The 21797-nt window shown below is 41.0% G+C and overlaps 1 protein-coding gene and 1 pseudogene across 2 annotated transcripts in view; one reads left to right on the top strand and one right to left on the bottom strand.

Moving 5' to 3' along the window:
• Positions 1 to 1852: 1852 nt before the first annotated feature.
• Positions 1853 to 2610, bottom strand: Gm51467 (annotated as a pseudogene).
• Positions 2611 to 12081: 9471 nt separating this feature from the next.
• Pcf11 (PCF11 cleavage and polyadenylation factor subunit) overlaps positions 12082 to 21797 on the top strand; it is a 26623-nt gene continuing 16907 nt past the window's right edge. Inside the window, exons 1-5 of one of the 2 annotated variants that reach the window (XM_006508272.4) lie at positions 12082 to 12733; positions 16297 to 16422; positions 18007 to 18195; positions 18506 to 18700; positions 20086 to 21203. In XM_006508272.4, coding sequence (XP_006508335.1) covers positions 12542 to 12733; positions 16297 to 16422; positions 18007 to 18195; positions 18506 to 18700; positions 20086 to 21203 — 1820 coding nt within the window. In that variant the 5' untranslated portion in view covers positions 12082 to 12541. The remainder of the gene's footprint in view (positions 12734 to 16296; positions 16423 to 18006; positions 18196 to 18505; positions 18701 to 20085; positions 21204 to 21797) is intronic. The other variant, NM_029078.3, reaches the window with a different exon arrangement.

Raw genomic sequence — 21797 nt, 5'->3', positions numbered from 1 at the left:
GGGAGGCTCTTTCTCTTTAAAAATGTAGGTTAAAGGTAGCAAGTTCTTAGAGGGGTTTGTTTGTTTTGTTTCGTTTGGCCCTGGGGGTTGAACCTAGCTCATAACCTGGCAAGCCAGCACTCTACCACTGAGCTGTAGCCTGTGAATACAATAGCCTACTGCCATTGAAAGTCCCTAGCAAAGGGAATGATCTGAAAGCACATCTCAGGTCTTGTGTGTTTCGGGGTGTGTACAGGATTCTCATTTGAAAGTGGCCCATCTATCTTAACAAAAAGCTTTCACAAGGAAATATTCATGTATATATATGTGTGTATTATAAATTATATTTAAGGTTTAGAAATATAAATAAGGTACAGATCTCATTTTAAACACTAAAGCTGAAATTAAAAACGAAACCTCTAACATTATTACGTAAGCTGTCTTGTTACATGGTTCCTAAGCACAAACATTTACAAAACAGATCATTCTTTCTCTCTGACACCTCTGCCCATGATTTTCCCCAAATCCACAGTGAGCCCCTCCAAACTTCTTACAGAGAGATTTGCTGCTATTTGTATGGCATACATTGAATAAGGACATTTCACCATAAACCATTCCAACTTACTATAACTCAGTATAAAGTAAATCCAATGAAACATTATAGTTATAAAGGTTAAGAAAACAAAGACAAAATTTCATGTAATGTTCAAACTATGTCACTTTCATTAAATTCATTAGTCCCTTCCGTTAAAGTCTTCTTGCTCTGACATGTTTTCAGAATTTTAGATTATGTGTTAAAAAAATTTTTTTTTCCCAGACAGGGTTTCTCTGTGTAGCCCTGGCTGTCCTAGAACTCACGATGTAGACCAGTCTGGCCTTGAACTCAGAAATCCCTCTGCCTCTGCCTCTCTGCCTCTGCCTCTCTGCCTCTCTGCCTCTGCCTCTCTGCCTCTGCCTCTCTGCCTCTCTGCCTCTCTGCCTCTCTGCCTCTCTGCCTCTCTGCCTCTCTGCCTCCTCTCTCTCTCTGCCTCCTCTGCCTCCTCTGCCTCTGCCTCTGCCTCCCTCTGCCTCTCTGCCTCTGCCTCCTCTGCCTCCTCTGCCTCCTCTCTGCCTCCTCTTTGTCTCCTCCCTCTCTGCCTCCTCTGCCTCCTCTGCCTCCTCTCTGCCTCCTCCTTCTCTGCCTCCTCTCTCTCTGCCTCCTCTCTCTCTGCCTCCACTGCCTCTGCCTCTCTGCCTCTGCCTCTCTGCCTCCTCTCTCTCTCTGCCTCCTCTCTCTCTGCCTCCTCTCTCTCTCTGCCTCCTCTCTCTCTGCCTCCTCTCTCTCTGCCTCTTCTGCCTCTTCTGCCTCCTCTGCCTCTGCCTCTGCCTCTCTGCCTCCTCTCTCTCTGCCTCCTCTGCCTCTGCCTCTCTGCCTCCTAAGTGCTGTGATTAATGCACTACCATGCCCGGCTTATGTGCTTAATTTTGTGTTGAGTTGGTCAGCCCTTTGATTGACATGAGCAGTAACAGTAAGGAAAGCACATAGGTATAAAAGACGGAGACCATCGAGGGACAGAAACGGGTGAAGGACCTTTTTGTGGTAAGACATTAAAAAAGAAGGTATTAAAAAAAGATTAAACAGTATGTTCACAGTGCAACATGCCAGATTCAGTTTCTTTTGAAACCATCAGGAAATCATGAAATGTCATGAAAAAACAAAAAAAAAAAAAACCAAAAAACAAAACCAGAGGTAAAGATAAAAATCTTCTAGACTAATTATGAGATGAAGTTAAATTATATATATGGCAGGCTCATCCACCATAGAGGCTTAAAGAGATGTCTCCTTCTCTGACAATGCCTCTCAGTTCTCTGTCCTCACAGGGGGCTGTTCCCTCTACTGCTCATCAATCATTTTGAACATTTCCAACAGGGACCTCCAAGGTAACCAACATGGTCCAAAAACCAGAGCTTTCAGCTGTCCTTTGGACCAAATGTCTGCGGTTTCACAAACAGTTGGTCTGCCACACAGGCCTAGGAATGGCCCAGTCCAAGACTGGTCCCTGTAACTAGTCTGTAGTTATCCTTGGAGTACACTTGGAGCCTAGAGCATGATTCTGAGCCTATCTATATTAAGAAGCAACAGAGGGCATGGACTAACCAGACAATACAACTTCTCTTTTTTTAAATATAACTCAGGACTTATGGGATTTTCAAAATAGTACCATGGCTTGCTGCTTAAGCCATCCGAGCCAAGGAAAGCAGACTTGAAGTCATTCTGAAGTTCTCCTCAAATGTGAAAGCCCCACCTCTCATGGAATGGGAGATGGTGTAGGGACTGGAGAAGTTCTGGCCGATGCCCACCTGAATGGCACAGGTGGGAAAGCAGATGACGTGCAGATTCCCTTTGTGGCCGGCCACACAGCTTCAGGTTTTTCAGTGCCAGGTGGATGGCTTGGGTCCTGAATTTGCTGTAAGCAGTATTAGAAATCAAGTACTTCCTGATGCCTTCAGGTTCTCCACTTCTTCCTCTTCTGCCCTGATATGCTTTGGTTCAAAGTCAACCAGCTTAACTGAGGTTCTGCCAATATCCATGACAAACCATGGGAATGTTTGCTTTTTGCCATTTTTGCTCTTAACAGTGGGTGGAGCCATCTCTCTAGGTCCTGAGTTACCTTTTTAACTTTTGTTAAACTCTCTTCCTCCCTTCCTGTCTCCTTTCTTCTTTCCTTCCAGATACATGTCTCGGTTGAAATTCTTTATCTTTCCATTTATTTGCTCATCTTTTCTTAGATTGTGTTAGCTTTTTAATGTCCTTGTGTGTTAATTTAACTTCCCATTGGAGCATCTACTATTACTGATTTTTTTCCTTCTATTTTGGGTCACGTGGCCTCCTTATTTGTCTTTTTAAAAAAGATTTATTTATTTATTATATATAAGTACACTGTAGCTGTCTTCAGACACTCTAGAAGAGAGTCAGATCTTGTTAGGATGGTTGTGAGCCACCATGTGGTTGCTGGGATTGAACTCAGGACCTTTGGAAGAACAGTCGGTGCTCTTAATCGCTAAGCCATCTCTCCAGCCTGTCCTTTTTTTTTTTTTTTTTTTTTTAAAGTTTCATGTTTTTAAAAATGTATGTGAGCCGGGCAGTGGTGGCACACTCCTTTAATCCCAGCACTTGGGAGGCAGAGGCAGGTGGATTTCTGAGTTTGAGGCCAGCCTGGTCTACAAAGTGAGTTCCAGGACAGCCAGGGCTATACAGAGAAACCCTGTCTCGGAAAAACAAAAAACAACAACAACAAAACAAACAAACAAAAAGTATGTGTACTGAGTTTATATGCACACTGTGTGTGGGTCCTGGAAGAGGGCAGAAGAGGGCTTTGGACCCCTTCTAGCTTGAGTTACAGGTAGTTGTGAGCTGCCTGACATGGGTGCTAGGAACAAAACTTGGATCCTTTGGTTAAGAGCAAGTACTCTTAACTATGGAGTCATCTCTCCAGTCCTTCATCATGCCTTTTAATATTTAATTCATGACTTCTAGGCCTATCTTAAACAGCTATTGAAACTGGCAACTACCAGCCCCACATGCCCTGTCCTGTGATGGGACTCATCATTTAATTCAATAAGTGAATTTAAATTGTCAAAGACAGGAGAATCTTTACCTTAATTTTGTCTGTGGTTTCAATTGTCTTTAAGGATATTGTCTGTGTATAGTCAAAGTCTCTTTTTCTATCATGCTGAGGGCTAGGTGCTTAAGATGCTAGCTTTGCCATGTGCCTAACCTTTAGTATTATGTTCTACTGCAGCAAAAATCCTTCTGGCTGGGGCTGGAGATGCAGCTCAGTTGGGAGAGCAATTGCTAGCAAGCAGGAGGCCCTGAGTTCCAGCCTAGCACCAGAGAAAACCAGAACCAAACCTGCTAGGGGAGCTTTCCATGTCCCATGATAACTGGACACATTCTGGGAAAGGCACCTTGGGCATCACACTTAACAAGTTGATGCAGCCTGGAGTCAGGACAAGTTGCTACTACTGTCTTGTGCTTTCTCCTTTAAAAACTACTGAAAAGGCCAAATATATACATGTTCATCCAATATGGGGCTTATTTGTAACATTATTTCTATTTTTACCAATCTCAGGAGACCACAGTTATTCCCACTCCCATCCCCTTCAGCAGAATATTTATGGACAAGGGTTTATTTTGGTGGGATGCAGACACCCAGGGGTATCATTCTGTTAGAGACTATTTAGCTTTTGAAAGATGCTGTAGACTGAATCACAAGTGCTTCATGACCTTTCTGTAGTAAAAATTTGAATCTTGTCTTTATCATATAATCTCCTAGTTGGAGGAGGCAGAAGCACCCACCCCCATCCTCCCAAATAAATACATGTTTGGCCTTGTAACTTGTTTAGGTCGAAGATTCCGGGACCAAAATGATAAAGATGTCAGGTCAAGATCTAGAGTGGCGTCTCATGTTTCTGCTTCATGTTTTGAACTTCTATGACCCTTCATGAGAAAAACATGTCCCAAGTAGCCACTGGTCCAAGGAGAATGTGGAAATTTGTGGAGTACATTTGAACCTAATCAGGAGCCTGGAATCAAGCCTATCTGATTCTAGCCCAACCCAGCAGAGCCACCGCAACCCATAGACCCAGAGGAGAAGGAATGATGTTGGTTTAAAACTCGGAGAGTCTGAAGTTTACTGATAAGCAGCAAAACCGGTTTTAAGCCACAGTGGCTAAGATTAAACTTTTTCTTTAAAAGTTTGTGCTGCTTTGACTCTGAATTCTGTAATTCTTCTGTTGATTGGTGGAGTCCCTTGCCTCTCTACTGCCTAGTTGAATTGGGACATGTTCTAAGATTCATGTTTGATTAGCTCCACAATTATCATCATTCTAATAGAAATATTTAAAGTGATTCAATCAAAAGGAACTTTACATTTTATGTATTTAACCCTGAGTTTAATAATAATAAAACATGTTCAACTGTCTTACACTTTTCTGATGGCTAAAATGGCTTTTAAAATAGTGATTTTTATTTCAGTATAGAAAGGATATATCTGATTTTTATTGAACAGCTACAAGACCTCTGTGTGCGCATATATTTGTGTATGTGTGTACATATATGTGTACATGTGTACATGTGTGTGTATATGTGTGTATGTTTGTGACCTCATGAGTGTTTATTTTTTTTAAATCAGTTAATTCCTTTATAAGGTAAACAAAAAGGCAAACAAAAACAAGGAAAGAACTAACAGTATTTTCTTCTCACTGCCTGATCTAGGGTAATTGCTACTAACTTCTTGTTTTTTAATTTTCTTAATTTTTTTGATTAGTTTATGTTTTTGGTACTCTACCTGCATATGTATCTGTGCACAATGTGTGTTCCTGGTATCCTCAAAGGTCAAGAGAGGCTGTTGGATTCCTTAGGGCTGGAGTTACAGGTAGATGTGAACAAACATGTGGGTGCTAAGAATCAAATCTTGGTCTTCTGGAGGAGGGTAGTCAGTGCTCTTCACAGCGAAGCCATCGCTCCAGTTTCTAGTTTTTGCCTTTTCTTTTAATATACTCTTACAAGAATGTTTCAAGTACATGCAAAAGAGTCATATTTACCAATTTTGGGGGGTATTTGTTTCTTTTTGGCTTTGTTTTTTTTGAGACAGGTTTTGCTCTACATAGCCCTAGCTGTCCTCGAACTCACTATGTAGACCAGGCAGGTCTCAAACTTACAGAGATTTACCTCCTTTTGCCTCCTGAGTGCTGGAATCGAAGGCATGTGCTACCAGGCCCCACTCCTCCTTTGGTTTTGCTGTTGTTGTTGCTGTTTGTTTTTTGTTTTTTTCTGTTTTTGAGGCATGGTTTCTCTGTGTGAGTCCCAGCTGTCCTGGAACTCACTTTGTAGATCAGGCAGGTTATGACCTTATCTGCCTGTCTCTGGAGTGCTGGGATTAAAGGCCTGTGCCGCCACCACCACCAGCGTTCCTCCTTGATTAAAAAAAAAAAAAGATTCTAGGGCTGAAATATGCAGAGGTCTATGCCTTAGTTTTGCTTAGTGATAAATCTTAGAGATTCTTTAAGAACAGCACACAAAGAGTCTCTTAAATCTTTTTTTTTTTTAAAGACACAGCATTCAAAACACAATGTTTTGAGAATAACGGGAGACCTAGAAGTCAGAATTATAATTGTGACAACTCTAAGAAGTTATTTTCTGTTTATTGGTATGCAGTGGAGTTTTTCAGAAGCCACTGTTAACTGCAGCAGAGTAAAAACAGAAGTGGATACAAGAACTCAGCAAACAGAAGTGGATAGCAGAACTCATCTGTCTTTTATTAAGTCAGGCATCAAAGAGATTTGCAATGAATCAAAACCTGCCAGGCAGTGGTGGTATATGCCCCCAATCCCAGCCAGCACTGGGGAGCCAAAGGCAGGTGGTTCTCTGCGTTTGAGGCCAGTTCCAGAGTGAGTTTAGGATAGCCAGGGCTACACCGAGAAGCACTGTTCCCCTCAAAACTGGGGAAAATAGCAAACAAAAACTCTGAGGTTTTTCCTCATTGGCCTTTTCTTTTAGACACATAATGATTGAATTTTTTGTTCTGCTTTTGAGATAGGATCTTACTTTGCTTCCCAGGCTTGCTCCAACTCACACAGTTCTTCCTGCCTCTGCCTCCCAAATGCTGGGCTCAGAATACTTTTTAAAGCCAGCATTATTTATAATAATGTTCTAAATATTTATTATTTACATTTTTAAAGATTTATTTTATTTTACATATATGAGTGTTTTACCGACACGTATGTCTGGTGCCCATGGAAGTCAGAAGGGAGAGTTGGATCTCTTGAAACTTGAGTCAAGGGTGGCTGTAAGTCAGCATATGGATGCCGGGGACCACACCCATGCCCTTTGTAAGAGCAACAAGTACTTTTAACTGCTGAGCCATCTCTCCAGCCCTGTTATTTTAAATCAACAAATATTTTCTGATTTATCATTTTCAAAATGATAGATTAACAAATTACATGTAGTCCACATAAACTAAAGCTATTTTTTTTTTTAAAAGACAAGGTTTCACTGTGTAGCCCTGGTTGTCCTGGAACTTGTTTTGTAGACAAGGTTGGACTTGAATTCACAGAGATCAGCCCATCTCTGTCTCCTGAGTGCTGCAGTTAAAGTTGTGCGCAGCCACCACAAATGAGCGTTCTTAACATTTAAGAGAGTGCACTGTCCTGAAACTAAAGGGATTGAGAACTGCGATTCAGTCAGATACCCACAGCATAACTGAAGTTGTCCTTTGCCATCTGACAGTTACCTGTGTGCGGAAAATATTTAATGTCCGCTCTATGCCCTCAGTGGGTGCACCCACCCAAGAGCTCTGGAATCATGAATGAATGAAAGACACGCACACACAACCTTTATATTTTAATGTGCCTAATTTTAATGTGGCAGAATAGCTAGGCACTTCCAAACCTCCCCAAGGCTTGCACACACTCCCTTCCAGTATATTTTTTGTTTTCATTCAGATTGAATGAATAAGCTTTGATGCACTTTATATCTCATGCGTTTGAATTAATCTTTTTTTTTTTGTAAGCTTGAGGACCATTTTATTGAGGTGTGAAGGGAATACCACAGGAAAATACGATATAAATCCTGGCAGCTGCTGAGAGGAGAAAGATGGAGAGGAAAGGTAGATAGCCTTACCTTTGAAAGAAAGCAGGCAGATCCAGCAACAGAAGTCTTCAAGCAGCTGCACAACATGGTAATGGGTTGGTGTTTGTGGAGAGCAGGGAGCTGGCCTTCAGTATTTGGGAAAGCATGCTTAGTGCTTCAACTGGTATCCAAAGAAGGCATAGATTGGAGAAAGTGACAGCTCACACCTTTAATCCCAGCAATTGGGAGGCAGAAGCAGTTGGATGTCTGAGTTTCAGGCCAGCCTGTTTTGCAGGGCAAATTTCAGGACAGCCTGGGCTACAGAGAAACTCTGTCTCAAACAACAATAACAACAACAACAACAACAACAACAACAACAACAATCCTAAGGCTTTTTGAGTTAGAACTTGAAAACCAAGCAAGGTTAGTAGCATGCTAACCATGGGCCAGTCTGTTTTGCCTTGTTGAAAGCAGAGTCGTGGGTTCAAACACATCATTTCATCCCATCTTTTTAACACTTTATAAGGTGATAATTGTCCTTTTCTTTTTTTTTTTTTTTTTTTTTTTTTTTTTTTTGGTTTTTCGAGACAGGGTTTTTCTGTATAGCCCTGGCCGTCCTGGAACTCACTTTGTAGACCAGGCTGGCCTGGAACTCAGAAATCCACCTGCCTCTGCCTCCCAAGTGCTGGGATTAAAGGCGTGCGCCACCATGCCTGGCCGCTTTTTGTTTTTTTGTTTTTTGTTTTTTGTTTTTTGTCCTTTTCTTTTAATTCACTGGAAAGCAATCTGAGAGAAATCAGTGTTTAGTGAGGAAGTTGTGCTACAGGGACCAAGTGAAATTATTTTGACCTAATTCTGTGTTTTGATTGTCTTGAGTTAAGAATTCTCCATGCATATCCATGCATCTGTTTAATTCACTTACCTAACAGGCTTTATTCTTACCTTGGCCTAGACTATTTCCTCTTGAGAGGCTAGTCCTCGAAGAGGGTGAGTGAACCCAGCCTCTCAACATTCCCTACTAGAAAATACGGTGACAACTAAGATGCTTTACCGTGACTCATAATAATTTCAACCTTCGAAACAAATGAAAGGTCAAATCTCACTTTTAAAAATATATGTATGGGTATTTTTTCTGCATGTATTTATGTACACCATGGCACCTTGGTGCCCTCAGAAGCCAGAGAGAACATCAGATCCTCCAGAGCTTGTGTGCTGCCTTGTTGGTGTATACTGTTTTGTGGGTGTTGGAAATTGCATTCTGGCTCTTTGGAAGGGTAGCCAGTTCTTTTAACCACTGAGTCATCTCACCAGCCCCTGAATTTTAGAACTCACTAGCCTAAAACTAATTCACCTAATTTTCAGAAAAATAGATACATAGACACATAGATAAATTGTCTATGTAACTGTTATCTAATGATTTCTTCCAATAGTGAAACATTCCATTGCAGGGAAGCTTTTTAAACAGGAAGGTAAGCAACTTAAAACAGCTTCAGGAAGTCCCTGAAATTGAGCGGATTCACTAAGTCCTTCCCTGCCAGAGTAAGTAAAAGCAACGGATTTTCAGAGGAGACAAGCTGCAAAGAAGACCCTAAAACCATACTAGCTGCCCGGAAGAAACAGAAACCAGCCCAGCTGCCTGGAAGAGGTTTAGACCAACTGAGGCATCTGGAAAGGACACTCTCCAACCTGCAGAACTGCTGCAGGCTGGGAAGTGTGCTTCAAGTTCCCAGGTTTTGTGAGCTGTCACCCATGCGGGAGTGGGCTTTGGTGATGTAGCTGTCTTAGAGTCATTTCTGCTCCTGTAAGTAACCCAATAAATCTCATTGGTTTACCAAGTTGTTGTGGTGGTATCAGTACTTTGGTCTGCTGTGGGCTCCCTATCTGGAGTGAGTAGGTGTGTGAGAGAGCCTTCCTAAGAAAAGTTTTGTCATACAGCAGTAACCAAATCATGTTAAATTTTTTTTTCATTTGACAAAGACAATGAAACAAAACCTAAAACCCAGCATAAGCCACAATAGCCATTTGAGAAACCAACACTACAAATATAAGCACACAAATATATTTTAATATGTCTTTTGTTAACTCATGAAACTTAAATTGTACTTTTGATTTTTGCACACAAAGGAGATAACCTAAGAATATTTTTTAAAAAAAGTACCCAAGGAGCTAAAGGGATCTGCAACCCTATAGGTGGAACAACAATATGGACTAACCAGTAACCCCCAGAGCTTGTGTCTCTAGCTGCATATGTATCAGAAGATGGCCTAGTTGGCCATCAGTGGAAAGAGAGGTCCATTGGTTGTGCAAACTGTATATGCCTCAGTACAGGGGAATGCCAGGGCCAAGAAGTGGGAGTGGGTGGGTAGGGGAGTGGGGGGGATGGTATGGGGGACTTTTGGGATAGCATTGGAAATGTAAATGAGGAAAATACCTAATTAAAAAAAAGAATCGGATTTGGAAACTGAAAAAAGATATGATATGGACTTATTAAAGATGTAGCTTGGCAGTAATATACTTGCCCGGATGTATGCCACCCTGGATTTGATGTCCAGTATTGAAGAGATAGAGAGGAGGGAGGGAGGAGGGAGGCATGGGAGAGGGAGAGGGAAAGAGAATGAGGACAAGAGAGAGAATATGAATATATCTACCAAACTGAGGAATTATTTTTTAAAAAACAAAATCTAAAAGTAGTACTGGGCACTGTGTTACAAGCCTTTAATCCCAGCAGAGGCAGGCAAAATGCTGTGAGTTTGAGGCTAGCTTACTCTACCCAGAGAGTTCCAGGTTAGCCAGGGACACAGTGAGACACTTTCTCAAACCAAACCAAACCATCCCCAAATTTTCACATTCAAAGGAAACCCCAACTCCTCAAACTCCAAAAGGCAGTTTAAATATCCAGAAATGGGCTCAGTCTGGATTGTAGGAGGATTTCTGGCAGTTATATAAAAGTCAGCACTCCTCAGGAACTTGTGAAACCAATTCCCCTCTGTCCAAAAGACATATGTGGTTACGTTGGTGCCTATCAGGATATCAAAGCACACAAATGCTGGCATTCAGGCTCCCTGGTACCACAAATACCTGTTACAGTCTTCAAAGTGCATGCTAGCATCCTAGCCCTTTTCTCCTCCTCAGGTACCCTAACCTCCCTCCAGCCCACAGGCTTCCATTCTGCCAGCTCCTCATTCTTTATAACCCTGCTATTCTTGCTGGTTTTTTTTTTTTTTTCTCTTCCTCTGCTCTGCTTTTCCTTCTCTTACCATCTTTGTCGTCTATCCGCCGCTATTCTCCCTTCTCTCAAAGACATCCATGGCCATGGTCTGATGGTCGTGTTCGGTTTATCTTTTTCTCTGCTCTGGATTCTCCAGATGCCATGGCAGTTCTTTCTTTATATCTACAATAAAAGCCTTCCCTTTAACCATAGCATGGAGTGGACGTGTCATCAGTTTGTGTGTGTATGTGTGTGTGCGAACTATCCCTCCACTGTGCTTCATAGTTCACTAAGGCTCTGACAAACTATTTGTTTTGTGTATCTTAAAAACCAGATTATAGAAATCTAAGGTATTTTTCCATATATCTCAGATGTATTTTTTTTTTTTTAAACAAGGTCTCTGTACGTAGCCTTGGCTGTCCTGGAACTCACTCTGTAGATCAGGCTGTCCTTGAAATCAGTGATCTCCGTTCTGTCTCTTTAGTGCTGGGATTAAGTGTTATGTTTTTTTGAGATAGGGACTCGTTAAGTAGCCCTGGCTGGACTGGAACTTGACATTTAGACTTGACAGGTCTCGACTCCAAGAGATCCACCTTCCTCTGCCTCCTGAGGGCTGAGGTTCAAGGCCTGAGCCATCAAGTATGGCTCAGATATTGTATTTATTCTAAGGCCATTTGGAAATGTAGCAGATTGAAGAGGTGAGTGCTATTAGGTTATTGTGAATACCCTTCCAGAAATGTGACTTCTTCAAAAGATCTCCAGCTCCTCTGGGAAAGCTTTTCTCACATAGCACCTCCTAATAAAAGCATTTTCCTGGGGACTCAACTCCTGCAAGCCTGTCTAGGTGCTTTTATGAGTGTGGCAGTTAGCAGGAGTTACTCCAGTCTGGATTCCGGGTAGGGCAGGCGTCTCCGCCTTAATGCCTGAGGGACAGCTGGCTCAGCGAGCCCCGCCCAGGCTCCCGGGAGCACCTGAGACGGGGCGACTGGCCTTGACTGGAGGCTTTCGCTCTTCCAGCTCATGCCAACCCCCGCCCGCACCCAGGAGGCAAGCGGGAGGAGGATGGTTGATGGAGTCGCCCAGTGGTTGGAGGAGTGCATAGGAAGGGGCCTGGTGCAGCTTTCATAAACTGGTTGGGCCGGTCCTCTGGAGCCTCCGTCCTCTACTGGCTTCCCTGGATGGGTTGTTATGGTAACAAATGACCGAACAGTCCCTTACGAATTGGCCAATGAGAGCCGACCGTCCTTTGCACCGCGTCTCCGAGCCGGAGGTGTTGCGAAAGCCGAGACTCGACCGAGGAAGAAGGCGGTGCTTGGACGTATTGCGGAAGGGCCGGGGGCGGGGCCTGTGACACGCGCGGGCCAGCCAATCCCGCCTGGTGTTTCCAACGGCCCCGCCCCTTACCGCACATTTCCCCTCCCCTAGTTCATTTCGCACGACGCAGCGGTTGGGAACACAGACATTTTCGGAGCTGGAGCCGCCACTGCCGCCGCCATTTTGTGTCTGTGGAGAAAGAAGCCCCGGCGGCGGCTGGAAGCGGACGGAGATTCCCCGTGAGGCTGCGGCGTTTCTTCCCCGAGGTTCCCCCTGGGTCGTCCCCCATCCCCCCTCCGTGGTCAGCATGTGGTGAAGCCGCAGCCGCCGGAGACCCGGGGAGCGAGGCCGAGGCGTCGGAAGGGAGGCGGGGTGTCGAGCGGCTTCAGCTTCGGCGGCGGCGGACCTCGGAGGGGGGCCGCGGCGCAATGTCAGAGCAGACGCCGGCGGAGGCCGGGGCTGCGGGGGCCCGGGAGGACGCCTGTCGGGATTATCAGTCGTCGCTGGAAGACCTGACCTTCAATAGCAAACCGCACATCAATATGCTGACCATTCTAGCCGAGGAGAACCTGCCCTTCGCCAAGGAGATCGTCTCTCTCATCGAGGCCCAAACCGCCAAGGTTTTTATACACCCCGCAGCCTCCTATTCTTCTAATACTCCTTGATTTTAGTGTCAGCCTCATCCCAGGTCTCGCTTCCATCCGAAGGGGGACGGAGTTCCTCCTCTCCAACCCCCCACCCCCGACTCGGGCTTGGTCTTTGGCCCCGGCTGGGAGCGTGGGCCTCTTTCGGGAGGGAGCGGGGAGGATGCAGGGTGGAGCCCCATTTCCGCTTACCAACTCCCTATTTAGGCCACCTCTGACTACGTCCCCACGCTCCACGCATCGGGGACAGCCTTTCGGATGGGGGAAATACTTAGAGGCAGTTGGTGTTTGGGGAGCGAAAGAGTTAAAAAACAAACCATCTTAAGCCCTTGGGAAGGTGGGGAGGGGCTTTCCCTCAGTGTCCTTTTTGGGGAATTGTGCTCTGTGGGTTGGAAGGAGGTGAAGGGGGACCTGGGAGCGAGCTGTCGGTGGGTTGGGTATAGGGAATTGGCCCCGAGTGGAGCAGCGGCCTGTTAGCTCAACATGGCGCCTGCAAAGCACATGATGCGAAAGGGAAGAGAGGAGAGAACCCATTCCCTGCCAGCCAGGCAGCTGCTCTCACCCGTCAGCCCCATTTTGGGGTGGGGGCTGTTGGATCAAACTTTTATTCTCCTCTCGGAGGGTCTGATTTTGCCCCAATGGTAGGAAAATTGGGCTGAGGATGGGGTTTGGGTGTGTGGGGGAGGTCTTATCCAACCTGTAGGTGGAGAATTGGCCCAGTGGGTAACAAATACTTGGAAGTTTCTTTGAAAAATTCAGTCCCTCCTTTTCCTATTCTCGTTTTCTCCCTTCCCTGATAGTGAAGGCTTGCTTTTCTTCACCCCTTGAGCGAAGTGGTCCTTTGCTACCTTCTGTTTTCCCTCTGGTCTTGCTCTTCTGTGGATTCATGTGGGAGCGATATGTTATTTAAGTAAAGTTACTGTTAAACTTAGTTTATATTGAGTCTTAACCGTTTCCCAATTAATACGTTTTAAGTTACTTTTCAAGCTTGTACTTAAGGTTTAGTTTTTTTTCTCTAGTTGTTAGTGATTGCAATTATCAGGATGAGCCTCCTTTTAGCAGAGTGAACCCCTTTTAAAAGGCCACTTTAACAACAACCACCAATATGTTGTTTAGAGACGGTTTCTGTCTAGTGTACAACTGAGTGGTCTGACTCTAATAAATGGTTTTGAAATGTGTGACTGGTATTATAAAATTTGTGAATAAAACATATAAAATATGTATTTGTCTTTTTTATTTACCTTTGTAAGGTGTAGAATCTGTTTCCAAGAATTTTTACTTTTGTGGTTGTGTGTTTTAAACAAAAGTCTTTAAGTGACTTGGGTTCATTCTTCTTTAGGTCCATCCACTCTTTTGGGTAAATCAGTTCACAAGATACACGGTTTCACGTGGTCCTTTCAAATCTTAATTTAAAGAGGGGGAAAAGGTTTTTTTTTTTTCTTTAAGGGCCCAGCAAATTTATCGTGTTCATTTTTGACAGCTAAAACAAGTCTTCACCTTTTCCTGTCGAATGCCTGTGAAGCAGCTGGTTTTTAAAAGTAGTATGAGGTTTAAGAAGGAAGTGCTCCTCATACCCAACTTTTTGTTGATAACTACATACATGTTGGCAGAGAAAATATACCTTTTTTTTCCTTGTTGAAGACTTAACATTAAATACCTTTAAAAAAAGAACAGCACTTGGATTTATAAGAACAAAAGTTTTCATACTATATTTTGGGTTTTGGTATTCACAGCACTTAATATTTAGCAGCTCAGATTGCATTCAAAGGAGACAGCTTCTTGCTGGTTTTAAAATGGACCTACAAGACCTTGGAGAACTGAAAACTTTATGCATTATGTATTTGTGTGTTTTGTTACACAAAGTGGTGAAAATAGGTGGACTACTTTTTCAAGTCAGTTCAAAGTTTTTGAGCACATGTTTCCTGGTTATTTTTGTAAAGCCAGACTAAGTGGCAGATGTAAAAGCCCCTGTGGGGAAAGACTCGTAACCTGGGCCGGGGTGAGGGGAGGGCTCGACATTACTTGGTAGCAACTGGCTTGGTTTAATGCTTCTGGGAGTATATGTTTGTGTCCTTACTCTTTAGCATCTCAGCAATACTAAACTAATGGACTCACACCTAATTTCAGTCTTCTCATAACAGTAGGAAAAGGGATATTACATGGAAGGACTTCACTTGTACAATAAAACAGTAGCCTATTGAACAGATTGTGGTGGTAAAAGAGCCTATTTAAGTGCAATGATTTCTTAAATGGTATAAAACAAGACATAAGGTGAAGACACAGCAAAAAAACATTTGACATGTTGGTACTTAATAGTTTGCCCCCACACAGTGGCTTTGTGAACCCTTTACTAGCACATAAGTTTTTTTTTTTTTATACAGAATTACTCAAACATTTCTTTAGTCAACTTCGGTTGTAAGGGTGATAACAGAAGCAAGAGCATTTCCACACACTTGTTAGGGCAATTTGCTTTATGAAGTATGGCATTGCATACCCCAGAAGTGTGAGCTTGCCCTAGCTACAGGTAGCTCTGGGTAAGTGTTTAGTTAGATTCATGTACACATGGGGTGGGTAATTGGGGGTTCACCTAAGTTTTGTGTCCTTAAATCCTGGGTACTCCTGTGGAGTCAGTTAACAGCTTGTATGGCATGTGTGTTAGTGCTCCTCAACAAGTCTGTGAACCTGCTGATGCTTTCTGGAAGCTTGCTGTTCCTTGCTGTAAAAGCCAGTGGTGGGTAGGCTCTGCAGTTCAACTGGGGCAACCTTACCCTGGAAGGGCTGCTACCTTTATCAGCATCACCACACTGGCTCAGCACAAATTTAGACTCCTTGGTTTGTGCATGTAAGAGGAGAACTCTTTCGACGACAGTCCATGCTGTGAAGAAAATCTTCAGGACATCCAGGTTTCCAGTCCAGTTGAACCTGACTTACATGACTCAGCGGCTCCTCTATCCAGTTTTTCTTGTATCAGTAACAAGCTTGCACTTCTGCATGTTTGTGTGCAAGGTTTAAACGTCTTGCCGTTGACTTCGTATGTGAAGTGTGTTTAAGTTCATTATTTGGATTGTAGAAAAGTAATCTTGATTTTATAGGTAACAACAAAGCGTTATAGACTTTAACATATAAAATTATCCAGTGAAACCAGGGCATCTATCAGAGTATTTGGTTGATTCAAGGTACAACATAAACACAGATCCCCAAGCTGACACTTGGATTACAGAAAATATTTTTCCCTCTCCTTTTATTGCCACTTTGAACACTACCAAGTACACACAAATTTATGTTAAGTAGAGATAATGGTTTTTCCTCTTGATAGTTCTGAGTTTTTTTTTTTTTTTTTTTTTTATGCACAACTAAAACATTTTAAGAGACAAGTACTTTTGAAAACTTTAAAGGCTTATAAAGTTAACATCAAAAGCATTTTGTACCAACAAAGCTAGAGGTCTGTATTGTAGGCTTAAAACCACTTTGAAAGTTAATTTTTTTTTTTGTGGTACTTCACTATACTAAACTTCTCAGTTTCTTTTTTTATACTTCAGGCTCCTTCCTCAGAGAAGCTTCCAGTTATGTACCTTATGGATTCTATCGTGAAAAATGTTGGAAGAGAATATCTCACTGCCTTTACTAAAAATCTAGTTGCAACATTTATTTGTGTGTTTGAAAAGGTATATATATTTAGAAACATTTGAAAAAATTTTAAATGTGTTCCAGATTAAATAAATACTGGTCTTGTGTTGGGTTTTCTTGGGTGGTGGAATGTTTCATTGTTTTGGACATTTACTGTAAAGTGCCTTTTCAAGGAAAGTGGCAAATGCTAGTTTTTTATGTTAGAATATTAAAATGGATACTGTTTAATCCATTCAAGATTTGAATATACCTTAATTATAATTGTGTGTTTTTGAAATGTTTTGGTTATGTGAAGTTATTTGTAGAATATGGACAAAAAGCTAGCTTCCAGGGTGCCTAGTCTTGTAGTTTAAATAGTGTTAGGGAGTATGAAGCCTGAGCCTCCCTGGTTCCTATTAAGTCTTTTCCCCAAAATGTCCTTTAGAGTTGCTACCTTGTTAAAGTGTTAAAGTTTCAGGGATGTGTGAATGTTGGACCAGTTAATTGCTTTAAGTTATTCTGTAAATACTTTAATTCCTCTTTAGTGCTTGAGAGAAATGCTTGTTAGTGTTCATAGCTAGAAATTGTACATTCCATTGTGACATTGTAACTGGTTGTTTGGTTAGCAGGAGGTGTTTTCTGAAGTAATTCACACTGAGCAGTAGGGCCCTTGAAGATATATATTTTAAAGATTCCTAACAATGTAGTTGATGCTATATTTTAAAACTTGTTATAGAAAGTACCAGGTGTCTGAATGGTAGAATTGGGTAGTAGGGTTATTTAAGTAGGTAGAAAAGAAATAGTATATAGAGGAATAGTTTGGGAAGCTATATTTCAGATACTAAAAAGTGTCAGTGGTATGAATATTTGATCTTTGCTAAGTACTAATCACTGGAGGCTAAGGACAGCCTACTTTGTAATAATTAATTTAGGGGAACTTAACCTGGTTTAAATTTCAGTATGTTCCAGTTATTTGGGGTTTTGGTATCTTACTGAATCTAGTTTTATTATAGTTCATAAAAGTGACCTTGTAAATATATTCTCTAACAACATGAATATAGATATAGGGCTAAAGTTAAAAAAAACCTGTCTTACTAATTACTGTATTTTTCTGTTTTCTAAAAAATCTCCTTATATACATTACAGTGTGAACAGGCAAGATATATAATGCCCATTCTTGCCTAGTATTTTGTGTATTAAAATTATGAGGATATCTTTTGTACCCAAAGTAGTAGTTCAAAGATAATAGTCATAGTGTATTGCATTTGGTTGTTAAGATAATTTTCCCTTTCTAACTGTATACTACTAGCAAGTAACTTTAAAAAACATTAACCATCAGGTAAACCAATTTCTGGCTTTATGTTTTCATTCAGTGAGTTTAGTAGGAGCCCTAAAATGTGGAGACTTGTGCTTTTAAGAAGATAAAAAGTTGCCTGGTTGCTTGCTTAAGTCTATTAGATAACCACTTTCCTGATTTCTTTGAGAACTAATTTTGTTAACTTTAGTGATCAAACCTGCCTTTAATAAGTCTTTGTGATATTTATGTAAAAGTGGATAATATAAATTGGCAAGTAGCTTTATACTTAAAATATATAACATTCTATAGTAACTTAACAAGCCAGAGAATTATTCTGTTGTTTTAGGTGGATGAAAATACTAGAAAAAGTTTATTTAAATTACGTTCCACATGGGATGAAATATTCCCTTTGAAGAAACTTTATGCCTTGGATGTCAGAGTCAATTCATTAGATCCTGCTTGGCCTATTAAACCTCTGCCTCCTAATGTGAATACATCTAGCATCCATGTGAATCCCAAATTTTTAAATAAATCGGTAAGTCTTTATATGAATGGTGTATAAGGTAGTACAATTTGACTATCAAGTGCTAACTTATGTAAACTTTCCAAAAAGCAAAACTAGAATCAGTTTAAATTGAAAAAGTCATAAATGTGTACGTGTAATCATATACCTTTTATATAACTTGGCATTTTAAATCCCTAAGCTTTTTTTTTTATTTATTGCAAACTTTTGTATTGGATATTTGCGATTATGGATAATAGTAAGGTAAAGTTGATAAGTTTTAGTTGACCTTTGGCAGTTCTAGATAAATGTTTTGCTTAAAAAGTATTTTTTTTTCTTATAGCCTGATGAGCCTTCAACACCTGGCACAGTGGTCAGTTCCCCCAGTATCTCCACTCCTCCCATTGTACCTGATATACAAAAGAATCTTACCCAAGAACAACTAATAAGGCAACAGTTACTGGCAAAACAAAAACAGTTGTTAGAACTTCAGCAGAAAAAGCTGGAGCTTGAGTTAGAACAAGCTAAGGCACAGCTGGTAAGTAGGGGAAATTTGATATTCAAGTCTTTAACTATACTGACAGGGAAATAGTTATTTGAATATTTTATTGATTTGTTTTTTCTCTATTTTAGAAATTATGTTACTGGTTCAGACAAATTTCTATATCCTTATTAAAAAACACTTGATTATGAATTGTGTGCTTTTTCTTAATATGTTCTAGTAGATTGCTGTCTTAGGCTACAAATGTGTGTGTATATGCGCACACACATAGTGTATGTATATATGTAGTGTGTATGCGTATATATGTAGTGTGTGTATATATACATATATGTGTGTGTATATATATTGTATATGTGTATATATGTCAACTAAATATTAATCAACTTTATCTTACTATTATCCATAATCACAAATATCCAGTACAATATATATACATACATACACACACACACACACACACACACATGTACGTACTGGAATCAGTACTGGGGTCCCTATTACCACACAGAACCAGGTTTGATGGTACAAGTCTGTAATTCTAGTAGTTGGGAGTAAGAGGCAGGAGAATCAGAACTTCAAGGTCATTGTTAGTCACAAAGCAAGTTTGAGGCCAGTCTGGGCAGCATGTCTCAAAACGCTAGGAAATAAAATACTACTCTTACCAGATTAGCACTGTAGTTTTGTTTTTACCTCTGTTTTTAATACGGTTTAAATATTTCAATTCTAAGATGGTGTATTGTGGTGAATATCTTTAATATTCATGAAGAAATCAGATTTCTAAAAGTTTACAAAAGTCATCAAAAATATAGAGAAACCCAAGAGTGTATGTGTTTGTGCTCATGAAAGACTGTAGTTTGTACTTAGCATCTAAGTTTGTTTGAGATTGAAGTGTAGGAAGACAGAATTTTTAAGTTCATTAACATTTTGAGAGGAACCATTTTATAACAAAGTTTAATTAGAATTATTCTATGTCTTCTGCAGAGCAGTTGGAGTTTAGTCATGTTACTGTTTTGAGCTTCAGTCTGGTTTAGAATCATGGATAGTTTTGAGGAATTGTTACTTTTTTATGTATTAGAAATTATATTCTAAAACATAAAGGGTTTGTAAGAAGTAAGGTCATTTATGTTCTGGACTCTTCATTATATTCATATATTAGAAATAGAATATTGCCATGCTTGGTGACATATGCCTTTAATTCCAGCACTGGGAGCTAGAGACAGGCAGGACTCTCTCTCTGTGAGTTCCAGGCCTGCCAAGGTTATATAATGAAACCCTTAACCCCTTCTTTCTCCCCCTTTCTACCCCAAAAGTATGCAGTGTTAATACAGTATTAAGCAAATGGATATTTGGAAGTGTTCTGTATAATGACAAGGAAATAAAACTGTCTCCATGAGTATTAACATGAATATTTTGTATTTCAGGCAGTATCTCTGAGTGTTCAGCAGGAAACAGCCAACTTGGGTCCTGGATCAGTGCCGTCTAAATTACATGTTCCACAAATTCCCACAATGGCTGTTAAAACTCCCCATCAGGTCCCTGTACAACCTGACAAAAGCCGAGCAGGTCCATCCTTACAAATGCAAGACTTGAAAGGAACTAACCGGGATCCCCGTCTTAACAGGATGAGCCAACATTCTTCCCATGGCAAAGAGCAGAGTCATAGGAAAGAATTTGTAATGAACACAATAAACCAGTCTGATATTAAAACAAGTAAGAATGTACCCTCTGAAAAGCTAAATTCATCCAAACAAGAAAAAAGTAAATCAGGTGAAAGAATAACCAAGAAAGAACTTGACCAGTTAGATTCTAAATCCAAATCTAAGTCTAAATCACCATCACCTTTGAAAAACAAATTATCCCACACAAAAGACTTGAAAAATCAAGACTCTGAAAGTATGAGGTTGTCTGATATGAGTAAGAGAGATCCACGATTAAAGAAGCATCTTCAGGATAAAGCTGAGGGCAAAGATGAAGATGTAAAAGAAAAGAGAAAAACTGCAGAAAAGAAGGAGAAAGATGAGCACATGAAATCATCTGAACACAGGGTGATTGGAAGTAGAAGTAAAATCATAAATGGCATTGTCCAAAAACAAGACATGGTTACAGAGGAGTTGGAAAAACAGGGGACAAAACCAGGGAGATCGAGTACTAGAAAGAGATCAAGATCAAGGTCACCTAAGTCTCGGTCACCAATTATACATTCCCCAAAGAGAAGAGATAGACGGTCACCCAAACGAAGGCAAAGAAGTATGTCTCCCAATTTGGCACCCAAAGCTGGAAAGATGCGTCAGTCGGGACTAAAACAGTCACATATGGAAGAATTCCCACCACCTTCCAGGGAAGAAAGAAATATTAAGAGAAGTGCTAAGCAGGATGTTAGAGATCCCAGACGACTGAAAAAGATGGATGAGGACCGGCCTCAAGAAACTGCAGGTCAACATTCTATGAAGTCAGGTGGTGACCCAAAGGAGAATATAGAGAATTGGCAAAGCTCTAAGTCTGCCAAAAGATGGAAATCTGGCTGGGAAGAAAATAAAAGGTATGTTGCTGATGTTCTTGGTAAAATACGAAATGTATGATTTTTGTTTTGATATTTTTACTTTATTAAGGCAAGGCTCAACGGTATTGTCAGTCTAGCCTGAACTCACTAAGTAAATAGTGCAGGATAGCCCCCGTCTGCTGATAGTCTTACTGCTTCAGCCTCCTGAATGCTGGGGTTATAGGTGGATTCTTCTTTCCTGCCTTTACCATGTGCAATTCAGAGGTAGTGTTCATTTAGGTGTTAGTTGGATGTTATATTTCTAGTTGTTAAACACAACTCACTGGGTTAAATACTTTGTATTTCATTAGAGACATGAAAGTTTAGAAAGGTTTGCTCATCAGCTTGAGGTGGTGTATGTTTATATGCATGAATCACAGTTGCTTGTTTTTTATTTTTAATTGTTGGTATTTTTTGACAGGGTCTAGCTATACTCTGTCTTTGAATCCATGATTCTACTCCATCAGCTTGTTTTCTTTTTCTTTTCTTTTTTAATGGGTGTGTGTATATGTGTGTGTGTGTGTGTGTGTGTGTGTGTGTTGGTAGTACTGCTGCTGGGGTCAAACCTAGCACAAACCTAGATAGTCTTCTCCT

The sequence above is a fragment of the Mus musculus genome, chromosome 7 (assembly GCF_000001635.26).
Source record: "Mus musculus strain C57BL/6J chromosome 7, GRCm38.p6 C57BL/6J".
In the NCBI taxonomy this organism is placed as follows: domain Eukaryota; kingdom Metazoa; phylum Chordata; class Mammalia; order Rodentia; family Muridae; genus Mus; species Mus musculus.
This window is presented reverse-complemented; position numbering and strand designations above follow the sequence as displayed.